Source organism: Prionailurus viverrinus, chromosome D4 (assembly GCF_022837055.1).
Source record: "Prionailurus viverrinus isolate Anna chromosome D4, UM_Priviv_1.0, whole genome shotgun sequence".
Classification (NCBI taxonomy): domain Eukaryota; kingdom Metazoa; phylum Chordata; class Mammalia; order Carnivora; family Felidae; genus Prionailurus; species Prionailurus viverrinus.
In genome coordinates this window covers 61474934-61492173 of record NC_062573.1, presented here as the reverse complement: position 1 = coordinate 61492173, position 17240 = coordinate 61474934, and the positions used below count along the sequence as shown (strand labels likewise).

Sequence of the window (17240 nt, the reverse complement as noted above, 5' to 3'; positions counted from 1 at the left end):
GGAAGGACACAACAATATTAAAGTGGCTATCTATGGATGATGCACTGTGGATGGTTTTAATTTTCTTAACACCATTCTGTTACCCAAATTCTCTATAAAGTGAGTTTGGAAAGTGTGATAGACATACAAAAATACCCAAAGGGCAAGGGCTAAGAAGCAGGGGAAATTTTAAAGTAAAGCAGTCATCTGTCCCATTGTTTTGATTTGGTTTCAGTTTGCAAGTTTCAGTTTATTTATTTTAAACTTAAAATGATACTAAAGGAAGACATTATTTTATCACATGGAAGTACTGATTTAAAAATAAAAATAGGGGCCCCTGGGTGGCTCAGTCGGTTAAACAGCCGACTTCGGTTCAGGTCATGATCTCATGGTTCGTGGGTTTGAGCCCCATGTCGGACTCCGTGCGTCAGAGCCTGGAGCCTACTTCAGATTCTGTCTCCCTCTCTACCCCTCCCCGGCTCACAGTCTGTCTGTCTGTCTGTCTCTCTCAAAAATAAAAATTAACATTAAAAACATTTTGTAATTAAAAAAAATAGAGAAGCACTGCTCTACAATGTAAGTTTTTAATTTTTAAAATTAAAATTATAATAAAGTTTAAAGTAGTAAGAGTACTATTTTATAAAGGTGAATAAATGAATGTAGTTGTAAAGATGTCATCCACCTGCAGGCACTACAATTTGAAAATTATACTGGCTATCATTTTAGGAATAAATAGGCTTTTATATTTATATACTCTTAAGGAGCACCCAAAATACAAACATACTTCCACTTAAGTAACTGTCCTTTCCTCTTCTAAAATATTATGTCAGCACTATACTTACAAGTTAAATAAGGAAAACATGAAACTCTTTCATTTTTTACTATTATTCTGAATGAGTTTCAAATAAGGTAATTTTTTTAATTATATGAAGGTTTTAAGATCAAAAATAGGTCAAAATTATTTTCTAAGAAATACAACATTCAATGATTACTAGTTAGGCCCCAAAATCACAAAAATAAAGAATGTGAAATAGATTTTATCAAGAATATTCACACCACTATTCATGCAAAATATAAGCACTGACTCCTTGGTCAAAATATATTTAAAATGCACTATTTAAAATTAGATTATTTAAAACGTTTAAAAACTTTAAATAATTTTATAACTAACCTAGATATTATGCTACATAATCTTCCTTTCATTATTGCATTAAATTAGTGAATCTGATTAAAGCTTTTATCCCAAACATGTAATCATCTAGAGTGTAAAATTTCCTATTTCCCACACAAATAATGACAACTGAGAACAGCCTCTTCAACTCTTGAAAACTCTAATTCTTAGAAATGCCCCTTAAAAAGCACCATCATATTCATGCCTTTAACAACTTTAATACTTTTGCTAGTGTGCTCTACACACACTAGAGTTTTTAAAAAATTGTTTCATGAGAAAAACAGTAGAGAAAACCAATGAAACAAAAAGCTGGTTCTTTGAAAAGGTCAGTAAAATTGACAAAGGTCAATAGAGCTGACAATTCTAGCAGGATTGACAAAGGAAAACAAAGAGAAAACACAAATTACCAGTACCAGAAATTAAGCAGGGGTGTCACAACGGACCCTGCAGACCTCAAGAGGACAGAAAGGGAATACTGTGACCAACTCTACACAGACATTTGACAATTCAGAAGAAATGGATCAATTCCTAAAAGGCACAAACTACCACATACCACAACTCACTCAGTAGAAAATAATCTGAATAGCCCTACAACCATTAAATTTAATTTGTAACTTAAAGACTATCAAAAGGGGCATCCAGGTGGCTCGGTCGGTTGAGTGTCAGACTTCAGCTCAGGTCATGATCTCACAGTTTGTGGGTTGGAGCCCCACATCAGGCTCACTGCTGTCAGTACAGAGCCTGCTTGGGATTCTCTGTCCCCTTCTCCCCCCACCGCCCTTCCCCTGCTGGCACATAATCTCTCTCTGTCAAAAATAAACAGTTAAAAAAAGTAAAACTAAAGACTCAAAAAAGAAATCCTTCCAGACCCAGATGGTTTCATTGGAGAATTCTACCAAATGTTTAAGAAATAACACCACATTTGGGGTGCCTGAGTGGCTCAGTTGGTTAAGCATCCAACTTTCAATTTCGGCTCAGGTCATGATCTCCCAGTTTGCAAGACGGAGCCCCACATCAGGCTCCGCACTAAGCACAGAGTCTGCTTGGGATTCTCCCTCTCTCTCTCTCTCTCTCTCTCTGCTCTTCCCTCCATTCCCCGCCCCCAAATAAATAAATTTTTTGAAAAAGTAACATGAAATCTACACAGGCTCTTCCAGAAAATAAGATAATAATTTCCTAGCCCATTTTATGAGGTCAGTGTTACCATGATACCAAAACCAGATACAGTACCAAATATAAAACAAACTAAAAAGCAACTATAGCTTGATATCCCTCCTGAACATATAATACAAATTTCTTAACAAAATGTTAGCAATTATCCACAATGACCAAGTGGGGTTTATTCCACAGATTAAAAAATGCTGATTCAATATTCAAAACTCAATGAAATAACACCATATTTACAGACAGAAGATCACATGATCAAATCAATTGACAGAGATGAAACATATGACAAAGTTCAATGCCCACTCATGACCAAAAAAAAAAAAAAAAAAAAGCCTCAGCAAAGTAGTAATAGGAGGAAACCTCCTCAACTATATTTTAAAATTTATAGAAAATGACTGCTAACATCGTACTGAAAAGAGACTAATAAAGGAGAAGCACAAGGCTTTGTGGTGGTGGGAGTATTCTGTACCTTGACTGTGGTGACAACTTCAAGAATCTACAAATGTAATAGAATGGCATGAAACTGCACCCACACTGTACCAACATCAAATCCTGACTCTGGGATGGTCAGTTACTGAAGATGTAGCCACTGGAGAAAACTCAGTGAAAAGAACGTGAAATCTTTCTGGAACTTCCATTATATATATTCACTTTCTATGAGACTATTCAAAATTAAACATTTTTCAAGACTGCTTTATGTAATTCTCTTCTAGATGAGCTGACACTGAAAACTTGATTTTAAGCAGGATAAGTAATAAATCTTTAGTTGTATTTAATTTGGATGAAATCAAAGATGCTCTTTACATTTTAAAGAGCTTTTCACCAACAAAGCAATGCACAGGTTTATTCCAAATTTTGCATTAATAAGTATCCGAATTTTGAGAACTAGAGAAAACAAAAGAACAATGAACCTTTTTTAAACATGTTAATAATTAGAAGAAAAAAAAAAGCCTTATGTACTATAGTTACAATGCCTGCATATCATCTACACTGGGGGGAAAAACATGTCTTACCATAATTAAATTGACTGTTGGACTTTTCACAGTTAATGATGTTAAACCTGTAAGCAACACCTGGTCGCATTCCACTGACTTCAAAGTAAAACCACTGATGATAATGATTGCTATTTATATCTGAGTTCAGAATAAGATCATATTCATTTCTGAAAATAGAAAATAAAGAATCTGATGAAAATTAGGGAAATATCTGTGTACAGACAAAGTGAGAACATTTTAAATGACTTACTTTCTAATTTGAATTACTTTGCGCAGATTCCCAGATTCAAATTTGGAGTTAAACTTCAAAATATCTCCTTCTTCTGGAACAGTGTAACTAAATAAAAGTATTCAAGTAAGTATTATAAAATACACTGCAATTAAATAGGTAAACAGAAAATTTAAAATAAAACTACACTACAAATTAAAAATATACCACTATTGCCACGTCCCCCCTTCTTTATTTTTAAACCAAAGAATGTAACAAGCAAAACACGAACTCTGGTTAACATTTATAGACTTAAAAATTACAATTACAAGTAGAGACTGAATATTAATCACAAATAAGAAATTCTGCCCCACTAAATAAACGTCATTTCTAAATACCAATAATCAAATAAAAAGACTAGACATATCTTTAAAAAGGCATATGACCAGTACTGAGTAGCAATAATTCTAATTAAACTATGCAGTTCTCAGATTAAATTTGCAGAGCTATATTAGATATAGATACTAGCTTATTTAATTAGTGCCAGGAAGGTGAAAGTACTGTCTTCACTTTACATATTCACTACTTTAGTATTTACTGAATGCCTACTAGGTACCAGATTCGGTTTTAGTTGTCTGTCTGTCTGTGTCTCTGATTAAATACAGATTTTTGCTCTTCTGGACATTACATTCTAACAGAGGGAAACTCAGACTTTAAGAAGCTCAATGATTTTGTCCAAAGTCATTTCAATTAGAAATAGCAATGGTATGTATGCCACGCTCAGGGTTCCTGAGTTTCTGTTTTCACATCTGCCTGATCTGACACCAAATTATAAATATTGAAATAACTAAGACATTTTGAATAAGGTAGATTTGGTTTTCATTTTTAAAAGTATTATTTCAAATTCAGTCATTAGCTTTGACATAATTTTTACCCTCATTTCTTTACCTTTAAAGATAATGATCTTTAAAAAGTGTTTTATTTCCTCCAAAAAGACCAGTAAGATCTGAAATGTCCATCAGAATATTAGAATGTTGAGAGATGGGGAAACCCACTGAGGGCTCATTACATTTCTTGTATAAAGAGGCAAATGACTAAATAATAGTCACATTCATCATTTCTAATTTTCACTTATTTAAACCCTAAAATGTGCTGATAACAGTGATAACCCTAAATTGTGAATAACACTAACGCATCAAGCATCATAAACACATGGCTTCAAAGATCAGGAAAGTAATATAAAGGACTGATGCACATTGTAAGCAGTAAGAGGCGACAAAGACTAGTGGGGACTATGGAGAAATTAGCAAGCACATGTCCCTTCTTTTTTTTAAAACGGATGGTAATTTGTTGTCCTAAGGAAACGAAGGCTCAATATTGTCAATAGGACAAAATTGCAGCATTTCATGTGACATTTCCACTCTCTAAAATGGAGGTAATTTCACATTTTTTAAAAACACAGCATCAGTTTGTGACCTTTCCCTTATCGAACCCATTAAGTCCACCTAAGAACAAACAAAAGCCTGTGATACATTCAATTTAATATGATTTACTATTACATTACCATTATGTCCCTGCTAAAAGATGAAAACATAGCAAGGGCAAACTAGGTGGAAGTTAGCTATATTTTTTTATTTTTAAAAATAACACTGAAATTTTAGAGTACTAATAAAACTAATAAAACTAAAAACAACAACAGACTTACTTTGGGTTATCCAAGTCATATACCACTCGATCTATGATATCACTCTGATGTATTAACCTCTCAATATCTTGGGCAATTTTTGTCCTGAAATCACAAAAGAGAAGCATGACCACGAAAATTCATTATTATAGGCCAAGGCACAACTTTCTCCAAAATAAGTTTGGGATGAAAAAGTGTAAAAGGATAACACTTTCTTAAAATAAAAATGATCATTCATATCAATATGTCGCAAGACAGTATCTGTATTATTAAAGCCCGAATTCTGAAAATAACCATGTAGAATACAGTTACAAGTTCAATACCTTAAAAATAAATTTTAAGGGGTGTCCAGGTGGCTGAGACAGTTAGCACCTGACTCTTGGTTTCGGTTCAGGTTACGATCTCACAGTTTCATGGGTTTGAGACCCACATTGGGCTCTGCACTGGCAGTGCTTGGGATTTTCTCTCTCTCTGACCCTTCCCAATTCAAGCTGTCTCTGCCTCTCTCAAAATAAATAAATAAACTTTATTTAAAAAAATCTTGAATGTCTTATTTATGACTTTCGACATCGAAATGGTAACAAGCCACTCTGCAGACGAAAAGCAAATAATTTTACATATATAAGAACAGCATTATTAGAAGCAGTAAAGATCCAAAAAGCCAAAAATTATATATGAAGATTCTTAAAAGCCACCATTGCTGGAATGTTTCTAAAATGCAACTGGCAACCAGCATGCACATTTGTCAGAATCAGTGCTCTCTTCTGTGAACGGAGAGGAAATGTGGAGGAGAAGGGGACACTTGTGTCAGGAGGCAGAGCATGGACCCTGCATCTCCAGGATTCTCTAGGCCTGAGAATTCTCTGGGCCTCCCCCTGAATCAGTCCAATGAAATGGTCACCAACTGGAAAATTCCTAGAATCCTGCCACTATCCTAGAAAAAGGGGTCACAGACAGATTCCACCATCTTCCCTGTCCATAATTAAGCCAAGGAAGGCAACAATCACTGAAGGTGTCACCAAGGGTAACCAAACCAGAACAAATGTAGGTCATACAGCCAGGTGCCTGGAACTCCAGGTAGACTGGCCACAAAGCTCATACTGGGAAGATGCCTACTGCTGTTATAGTCACAGTATCACTTGTCATATTATCACTTATTCTTTTTTTTTTTTTTTTTTTTGAGAGAGAGCTTGAGCGGGCAAGGGACAAAGAAAGAAGGAGACAGAATCTCAAGCAGGCTTGGCACCAACAGCACAGAGCCCGACGCGGGGCTCAAACTCCTGAAACTGTGAGAATCATGACCTAAGCCAAAATCAAAATCAAGAGTCAGATGCTTAAGCGACTGAGGCACCTAGGTGCCCCTATCACTTATTCTTAAAGAGGAAGCCGATTATATGAACAGCTTTAAATTTCAAATTTGTCTGTTTCAGCTAAAGATTGGTAATACAGATTAAAACTGTGGTTTATTGATTTATTGTTAGAACAGAGTGAGGAAAGTTGCCAAAATGGTTATAATAAAATCTTAAAAATACACTAAACACTGAAAGTCTCCTGAACTTCAGGTAGATGTGAAATAGTCTCCTGCACCAAAGATACTTCTTTGTGATTAAGCAGTCTTAACTGTCATATAGTTCAGAATTATCTCTAACAATATCAGTATAACTTTGACTTCAGAATAAGCTAAGAACCCATTCTGATAAAAAGCTAATAGTTATCAGGAAAACATTAAAAGGTGTGATAGTTAAATACAGAAAAAAATTAAAGAGGTACAACTCTAAATTTATTTTTAGTTTTATTCTACAAAAAATAACTCTTCACTGACAAGCAGTCTATCAAGAAAAAGACCCAGTATCAAAGGATTAAGATATAAATCCTTGATTTACATTCAATGTCATAACTTTCAAATGCCAAATTCTTTCTAAAGAAACATTTTTAAAAAGCTATTAATTGCAATAATAAACAAGTCCAAAATTTATATTACCCAGACCTTTGACAATAAAAGAGGTAGCACTCATATACATTCAGATATACCATACCAAAAAAAAAAAAAAAAAAGTGAGTATTCAAGTATGGGTGAATGACTAAATAAATCCTAATTATATCCATTTGTTAGAATATATCCATTTGTCAGAATAATTTATTACATAAGGCTGAAACATACCACAAATGTGCAAATACGAATACTTACAAAAGTCTGGGGTTTTTTTTTTTAAAGGAAAATGGTATTAACAGGCTGATACAACACCTCAGTTCCACAGCAATGCTCCATAATATAAAACAGGGTCAGAACAGCACAGACAGCCACGGGTCAGCCATGTGTACCCGTGAGATGGATGGATAGTGTGTGGAACACTGCAGGGCCCAGGCTCTGTCTGAAAACAAACTGACTGATGCCAGGTAGGAACCAGATACTACGGTTGTTACACCAGTTTTTCAAGAAACATCAGAAACTTGGATTTCTATGAGGAATCTCCCAAATTTTAAATGCAAAAGTCAGTAAAAACAAAACAAACAAACAAAGTCTGCAAAGTGAAGCCAAAATCATGTTCAAGTTAATATGGCCTACGGGCCACTCATTCTCAACTTCTGACACTGTATTTTAGGGTACATAGTGGCCCGTGTATATTAGACTAGACCTAAAATTAACACTAGGAAATTACCTGCCCTTCCAGGAGCCCCCATTAATAAAGAGGAAGGTCAATCTTTTATTCAGACATGGATCTGGGTGAAGCACCACAACTTCCATAAAAAGAATGTCAATCCTTCCTCCCTTTCCCTCACTGGCCTATTAAAATACATGGCTCTCCAGTCAAAACAAAACAATAAATATTTTCCAGATACCCTCAGGGACTATAATCTCAGATTTACTGACCTCCAATAGCTAGCAAAGACTTGGCCCAGAAGACAATAATTTATGCAGTCTGAACAATGTCCAGTGCATTCAGTCCAGTAAATGCTCTAAAGTTCGCAGGACATGCGGCCACCAGTGAAACTTTCCTTTGTTAGTTAGGTTTCCACCAGTATAGGGCAGTCTTACAGGAAACAATTTCATACATCTCACAGCTATATTTTCTGTACGAATACTATGGGCAATGTTGTTCATTACATAACTATTCCTGAGGGTCCACAGAAGATGATCTTCTTTATAGAGAACATGGTTTAACCATATGTACATGATAACTATATATAAATGATTAACAGGGTAGGCTCATGACCTAGACCAGAGTTTGACTCTTGGCTCTGCCACTTACTAGCAGTGTAACCTTGGATAAGTTAACTCACGAATCCTAAGCTTCAGCATAGTCTTCTATAAAATAAGAGAAAGAATAGTAATTTCCTCATAGAGCTATTATACCATGAAATGGCACACTCTCTATACACATATATATTCCATACGAAGTACTTGTTACTTAGTACTATGTCTGACCTAAAAAAAAAAACACTCAATATAAGTTATCTGCTGCTGTGCCAGTACTAAGATTTCTGCTACTGTCTCCATTCCATAAGTACTTATGTTCCCCCAAGCCATTCTAAACTTAATATAAAGAAATCCAGGGGTTTGCTTTCCTTATTTTGCTTTTGCCACAATTCTTTTGCCTACTTTTCAATTTTAAATTTCTGAACAGGTAATATATTGACATGGAGCAAAAATCATATGCTACATAAAAGTATAAAATGGAGACTCTCACTTTCTATACAAGCCATATCCTCCATCCATCCAGTTAACTACTTTTATTGCTCTCCCTCCACTAGCATCTTATAGCTTTTTCCATCAGTATATACAGATCTTTTTGTTTTTTTAATCACTGCATAGTATTCATAGGTAAGATATACCATAATTTATTTAACTAGTTTGATTGGTGGGCACAATGCCATAACAAAAAACTTTGAACACCATTTCACAGATATGCAAATTATGTGTGTGTGTGTGTGTGTGTGTGTAATGTATATAAATTATAAATTCCCAGATGCAGGATTAACATGTCAAAGGAAATAAGTACTGTTAATCTTGATAGACACTGTCAGGCTGCCCTCCACAAGAGGTACTATCAATTTGCAATCCCATTATTAATGTATAAGAAAACCTGTTTTGGGGGATGCAAACTGGTGCAGCCACTCCGGAAAACAGTATGGAAGTTCCTCAAAAAATTAAAAATAGAACTACCCTACGACCCAGCAATTGCCCTACTAGGTATTTATCCACGGGATACAGGTATAGTGTTTCGAAGGGGCACATGCACCCCCCCATGTTTATGGCAGCACTATCAACAATAGCCAAAGTATGGAAACAGCCCAAATGTCCATCGATGGATGAATGGATAAAGAAGATGTTGTATATATATATACAACGAAGTACTACTAGGCAATCAAAAAGAATGAAATCTTGCCATTTGCAACTATGTGGATGGACCTACAGGGTATTATGTTCAGCAAAATTAGAGAAAGACAAATGTCATATGACTTCACTCAAATGAGGACTTTAAGATAAAAACAGATGAATGTAAGGGAAGGAAGCAAAAATAATGTAAAAACAGGGATGGAGACAAAACAGAAGAGACTCTTAAATATGGAGAACAAACAGGGTTACTGGAGGGGTTGTGGGGGGGGTATGGGCTAAATGGGTAAGGGGGATTAAGGAATCTACTCCTGAAACCATTATTGCATTACATGCTAACTAACTTGGATATTAATTTAAAAAAATAGTAAGAAATATGTGGTAGGGATGGATAAAATGCAATCAGAATTTGGTATGACATATTTAACCAGAATGACTAATATAATGTAAAAAAAATCTTACTTTATAAAATTAATATTTACCAAGGTTGAATTGAGAACAAATCATGTTTTAGAAAGTAAGCATTTAAGGCAATATGTGCATTTACTACATGTTCATTAAAGTTTTAATTCATATTTATGTTACAGAATTTGATGAACTTACTGAAAAACAAGATATAAAATTGCTACTTTACTAGCCATAATTAGCCAAGAATGGAATTGGTTTAAAAATCCTATTCACAATAACAGAAATCCATAAAATTACTTAGGAATAAAATTCACAAAAATAGATGAGTTAAGTAAAACTACTAAAATACTTAAAATATAATAAAATCTAGAATAGAGGGAACAATTAATATTCCTAGAGATAATATTAAAAGAAAATTTATTGCAAATTGCAGTATATTACTATACATTAACAAAATACAAAATGTTAGGATAAAAAATAGTATTTATTTGTTATGTCAGAATAAATTTTCAGAACTGAAGATATTCTTTGGAAATAGTAATTGAACTTGAGACATATTTTGCATTGTGCAGAATGGATTTTTATAGTGTACAGCCCAGCAATTCCATTTTGATATAAAATGCAAATAAATTTTCATTGAAGGGAACTATGAAACATGAAAGAACATTTAAAACATAAGAATTTTTTTTCTGAAAGCAATATATTAGAAACAAACTATGTTCATCAGCAACAAAATGAATAAATTGTGAGTATACTCATACAATACTATGTATTGATTACCATGATGAACATCATAAACCTGCTATTGACTGATGACAAGTTTCCAAAAGAATACTATCAGTATATTATTTACACAAAGTTTAAAAACATGAAAAACAATGCCATATAATATTTATGTATATATTTAACTATGTATATTATAAAATAATCAGAAATGTATGATAATAAGAAACATCAAATTCAACATAATTGTTATCTCTGTTAAAAGGACTTTACAAATTAAACAATGAGGGTACAGGTGTCTGGGGAAAAAAGAGAGAGAGAGAGAAAGAGAGAGAGAGAGCGAGCGAGCCTGTTTCCCCCAGCCTCATCAGTAAAACATGCTATCAAACTTCTAGATTTTAGGCAATTTGATATGTGGGAAATGATATCTCAGTACATTTTAATATGCATTTCTTTTATTTTGAGACAAGTTGAACATATTTCTGTGATTGTTACTGTATTTCTTTGCCGTATTTTTCATTTTATTTTGATAAAAGTATTTTTGTAAAATACCTTAAATGCTTTGTAAAACAAAGCAATATGGATTATAATTTACAATAAAATACAGCTAGACAATTTTTCTAAAAACACACAGAAAGCTGGAAAGTAAAATCAAAATGCTAAAAGTTATTACCTCTAAGAAATGAGACAAAGAGTGACCTTTATCCTTTCTACTTTTTCTCATGTTCTAATTTTATGGAATATGAAAACAAGAAAGATGCACCCAAAAATGCTAAGCATACTTTATAAGAGATCAGTTTCATTTTAATTTATAAGCCAATTGAAGCCAAAAATATGGATTCAAGTAATTATCAGTATGGGATTACAATTAAAAAAAAATTTTAAGTATTTTTTAAAAATTTACATCCAAGTTAGTTAGCATATAGTGCAATAATGATTTCAGGAGTAGAATCCAGTGATTCATCCCCTATTCACATGAGTGAAGTTATATATTTGTCTTTCCCTAATTTTGCTTAGCCTAATACACTCTAGTTCCACCCACATAGTTGCAAGTGGCAAGATTTCACACTTTTTGATTGCCAAGTAATACTCCATTATGTGTATATTCTTTATCCATTCATCCATTGATGGATATTTGGGCTCTTTCCATACTTTGGCTATTGTTGATAGTGCTGCTATAAACATTGGAATGCATGTACCCCTTCAAAACAGCACACCTATATCCTTTGGATAAATACCTAGCAGGGCAATTGCTGGGTCATAGGGTAGTTCCATTTTTAATTTGTTTGAGGAACCTCCATACTATTTTCCAGAGTGGCTGCACCAGTTTGCATTCCCACCAGCAGTGCAAAAGGGTTCCTCTTTCTCTGCATCCTCACCAACATCTGTTGTTGCCTGAGTTGTTAATTTTAGCCATTCTGACAGATGTGAGGTGGTATTTCATTGTGGTTTTGATTTGTATTTCCCTGATGATGAGTAATGTTGAGCATTTTTTCATGGGTCTGTTAGCTGTTGGATGTCTTCTTTGAAAAAGGGTCTAGTCACATCTTCTGCCCATTTCTTCAATGGATTACTTGTTTTCTGGGTATTGAGTTTGAGAAGTTCTTTAGAGATTTTGGATACTAACCCTTTATCTGATATGTCATTGGCAAATAACTTCTCCCATTCTGTCAGTTGCCTTTAAGTTTTGCTGATTGTTTCCTTCACTGTGCAGAAGCTTATTTTGATGAGGTCCCAATAGTTCATTTTTACTTTTGTTCCCCTTGCCTCTGGAGATTTGTTGAGTAAGAAGTTACTGCGGCCGAGGTCAAAGAGACTTTTGCCTGTGTTCTCAACTAGGATTTTGATGGCTTCCTGTCTTATGTTTAGGTCTTTCATCCATTTTGAGTTTATTTTTGTGTACGGGGTAAGAAAGGGGTCCAGTTTTCCCAACACCATCTGCTGAAAAAACTGTCTTTATTCCATTTGGATATTCTTTCCTGTTTTGTCAAAGATTAGTTGGTCATACGTTTGTGGGTCCATTTGTGGGTTCTCTATCCTGTTCTATTCTGGTTTTGTGCCAGTATCATACCATCTTGATGATTAGTTTTGTAATACATCCTGAAGTCCAGAATTGTGATGCCTCCAGCTTTGGCTTTCTTCCTCAGGATTGCTTTGGCTATTCACAGTCTTTTCTGGTTCCATACAAATTTTAGGATTGTTTGTTCTAGTTCTGTGAAGAATGCTGGTGTTATTCTGGTAGGGATTGCATTGAATATGTAGATTGCTTTGGGCAGCATCAACATTTTAACAGTGTTTTTTCTTCCAATCAATGATCATGGAATATTTTTCCATTTTGTGTGTGTGTGTGTGTGTGTGTGTGTGTGTGTGTGTGTGTGTCTTCTTTAATTTCTTTCACAAGCTTTCTATGGTTTTCAGTGTATAGATTTTTCCCTTTAGTTAGGTTTATTCCTAGGTATCTTATGGTTTTTGGTACAATTGTAAATGGGATAGATTCCTTGATTTCTTTCTGCTGTTTCATTATTGGTGTACAGAAATGCAATCACTTTCTGTGCACTGATTTTATATCCTGTGACTTTGCCGAATTCATGGATCAGTTCTAGCAGGTTTTTTGGTGGAATCTTTTGGGTTTTCCATATAAAGGATCTGCAAAGACTGAAAGTTTGACTTCCTCTTTGCTGATCTGGATGCCTTTTATTTCTTTGTGTTGTCTGATTTCTGAGGCTAAGACTTTCACTACTATGTTGAATAACAGTGGCAAGAGTGGACATACCTGTTGTGTTCCTGACCTTAGGGGGAAAGCTCTCAGTTTTTCCCCATTTAGGATATTAGCATTGGGTCTTTCATATATGGCTTTTATGATCTTGAGGTATGATCCTTCTATCTTTCCTTTCTTGAGGGTTTTTATCAAGAAAGGATGATGTACTTTGTCAAATGCTTTCTCTGCATCTTTTGAGAGGATCATGTGGTTCTTGTCCTTTCTTTTATTACTGTGATGTATCACAATGCCTTGTGGGTATTGAACCAGCCCTGCATCCCAGGTATAAATCCCACTTGATCGTGGTGAATAATTCTTTTAACGTATTGTTGGATCCAGTTGGCCAGTATCTCATTATGAATTTTTGCATCCATGTTCATCAGGGAAATTGGTCTGTAGTTCTTTTTAGTGGGGTCTCTGTCTGGTTTTGGAATCAAGGTAACACTGCCTCACAGTATAAGTTTGGAAGTTTTCCTTCCATTTCTATTTTTTGGAACAGCTTCAAAAGAACAGGTGTGAACTCTTCTTTGAATGTTTGATAGAATTCCCCTGGAAAGCCAACCAGCCCTGGACTCTTGTTTGTTGAGAGATTTTTGATTACTAATTCAATTTCTTTACTGGTTATGGGCCTGTTTTAAAGTTTTTATAGCTTCCTGTTTCAGTTTTGGAAGTTTATGTTTCTAGAAACTTGTCCATTTCTTCTACATTGCCTGATGCGCATATAATTGATCATAATATTCTCTTATTATTGTTTGTATTTCTGCAGTATTGGTTGTAATCTCTCATCTTTTATTATTGATTTTATTTATTTAGGTCCTTTCCTTTTTCTTTTTGATCAAACTGGCTAGGGACTTATCGATTTTAATAATTCTTTCAGGGGCGCCTGGGTGGCGCAGTCAGTTAAGCGTCCGACTTCAGCCAGGTCACGATCTCGCGGTCCGGGAGTTCGAGCCCCGCGTCAGGCTCTGGGCTGATGGCTCAGAGCCTGGAGCCTGTTTCCGATTCTGTGTCTCCCTCTCTCTCTGCCCCTCCCCCGTTCATGCTCTGTCTCTCTCTGTCCCAAAAATAAATAAACGTTGAAAAAAAAATTTTAAAAAAAAAAAAATAATTCTTTCAAAGAACCAGCTCCTGATTTCACTGATCTCTTCTACTGGGGGGGGGGGGGGGGTTTGTTTTGGGTTTTTGTCTTTTGGGGTTTTTTTGCTTTGTTTTGTTTTGTTTTTTTGGTTTCGATAGCATTGTTTCTGCTCTAATCTTTATTATTTCCCCTATTCTGCTGGTTTGGGGTTGTTTTCACTGTTCTTTTTCCAGCTCTTTAAGTTGTAAGGTTAGGTTTTGTATCAGAACTTTCTTCCTTTTTTAGGAAGGCCTGAATTGCTATATACTTCCCTCTTATGACCACCTTTGCTGCATCTCAGAGGTCTGGGGCTGTGGGTGTTAGCATTTTCATTGGCTTCCATGTACTTTTTAATTTCCTCTTTAACTTCTTGGCTAAACCATTCATTCTTTAGTAGGATGTTCTTTAATCTCCAAGTATTCTTTTTCTTTCCAAATTTTTTCTTGTGTTTTTGAGTTTCATAGTGCTGTGGTGTGAAAATATGCACAGTACAATCTCAATCTTTTTGTACTTGTTGAGGGCTGATTTATGTCCCAGTATGTGATCTATTCTGGAGAATGTTCCATGTTCACTTGAGAGGAATGTGTATTCTGCTGCTTTAGGATGAAATGTTCTAAATATATCTGTTAAGTCCATCTGGTCCAGTGTGTCATTCAAGGCCATTGTTTCCTTGTTGATTTTCTGCTTAGATGATCTATCCATTGTTGTAATTGGGTGTGAAGTCCCCTACTATTATGGTATTATTGTCAATGAGTCTTTATTAAAGCGTTTACATTTGTGATTAACTGATTTGTATATTTAGGTGCTTCCACACTAGGGGTATAAATGTTTATGATTGTTAGATCTTGGTGGATAGACCCCTTAATTATAATGCCTTTATCTCTTGTTACAGTCTTTATTTTAAAATCTAGATAGTCTGATATAAGTATGGCTACTCCAGCTTTCTTTTAGTGACCGTTAGCATGATAAATGGTTCTCCATCCCCTTATTTTCAATCTGAAGGTGTCTTTAGGTCTAACGTGGGTCTCTTGTAAATAGCATATAGATGTATCTCGTTTTCTAATCCATTCTGTTACCCCTTGTCTTTTGATTGGAGTGTTGTTTTTTTTTTTTTCAACGTTTATTTATTTTTGGGACAGAGAGAGACAGAGCATGAACGGGGGAGGGGCAGAGAGAGGGAGACACAGAATCAGAAACAGGCTCCAGGCTCTGAGCCATCGGCCCAGAGCCCGACGCGGGGCTCGAACTCCCGGACCGCGAGATCGTGACCTGGCTGAAGTCGGACGCTTAACCAACTGCGCCACCTAGGCGCCCCAATTGATTGGAGTGTTTAGTTCACTGACATTTACAGTGAGTACTGAAAGATATGAATTTATTGCCAGTGTGTTGCCTATAGAGTTGGAGTCTCTGGTGATGTTCTCTGGTCCTTTCTAGTCTTTGCTGCTTTTGGTCTTTTTTGTTTTGTTTCGTATTTTCTCCCCTCAGAGAGTCTCCCTTAAAATTTCTTGCAGGACTAGTTTAGTTGTCACAAACTTCTTTAGTTTTTGTTTGTCTGGGAAATTTTTCTCTCTCCTATTTTGAGTGACAGGCTTGCTGTAGAAATAATTCTTGGCTGCATACTTTTCCAATTCAGCACATTGAATGTATCCTGCCACTCATTTCTGGCCTGCCAAGTTTCTGTGAATAGGTCTGCTGCAAACCTGATCTGGCTTCTCTTACAGGTTAAGAACTTTTTTTTTCCTTGTTGCTTTCATAATTCTTTCCTTGTCTGTGTATTTTGTAAATTTGACTACGATATGCCTTGTTGATGGTTCTTGTTGAATCTAATGGGAGTTCTCTGTGCTTCGTGGATTTTGATGTCTGTGTCTTTCCCCAGGTTAGGAAAGTTTTCCACTCTGATTTGCTCACATAAACCTTCTACCCCTTTTTCTCTCTCTTCATCTTCTGGGACTCCTCTGATTCTGATGTTATTCCTTTTAATGAGCCACTGAATTCTCTAATTCCTATATTGTGCTCTTTTGCCTTAGTTTCCCTCTTTTTTTCTGCTTCATTATTCTCCATAATTTTGTCTTCTCTATCACTGATTCGCTGCTCTACTTCATCCATCCTTGCCGCCATGGCATCCATTCAAGATTCCATCTCTGTTATAGCATTTTTAATTTTGTCCTGACTAGATTTTACTTCTTTTATTTCTGCAGAAAGGGATTCTATGCTTTTTTTCAACCCCAGCTAGTATTCTTATTATAGTGATTCTAAATTCTAGTTCAGACATCTTGCTTATATGTGTGTTAAGTCCCTGGCTGTCATTTCTTCCTGTTTTTCTTCAGGGGTGAATTCCTTCTTTTCATTATTTTGGAGAAAGAGAATGAATAAAATTTTTTAAATTTATAAATTAAACACAACACAATCAGATAAAGGAAGACTGATCCTAGGTGTGTTTTGGTCTGGTTGTTGAAAGAAGCTTGATAGAATAGAGAAAAAAGGGAAAGAAAAGAGAAAAAGAAAATTTTTTTTTAATTTTTAAAAATGTATACAATGAAACAGAATAAAATGAAGTAAAATGGAATGAAAAGTTTACAAAAAATACAGTAAAAAAATTTTAAATGTTTTTATAAAAACAAAATAAAAATACATTTTCCTCTTTTTGTATCTAAGAATAAGAAAAGAAAAAGAGAAAATAATGAACAGATGGGC

At 35.0% G+C, this 17240-nt stretch overlaps 1 protein-coding gene across 8 annotated transcripts in view; it reads right to left on the bottom strand.

Annotated features, from left to right (window-relative positions):
• Window positions 1-17240, bottom strand: part of AGTPBP1 (ATP/GTP binding carboxypeptidase 1) — a 166005-nt gene that overhangs the window by 48773 nt on the left and 99992 nt on the right. For all 8 annotated transcript variants that reach the window (XM_047829664.1, XM_047829657.1, XM_047829662.1 and 5 more), the window contains 3 exons: window positions 5226-5309; window positions 3563-3649; window positions 3331-3479 (listed from right to left, as the gene is read on the bottom strand). In XM_047829664.1, the coding sequence (XP_047685620.1) occupies window positions 3331-3479; window positions 3563-3649; window positions 5226-5309 (320 nt within the window). The remainder of the gene's footprint in view (window positions 1-3330; window positions 3480-3562; window positions 3650-5225; window positions 5310-17240) is intronic.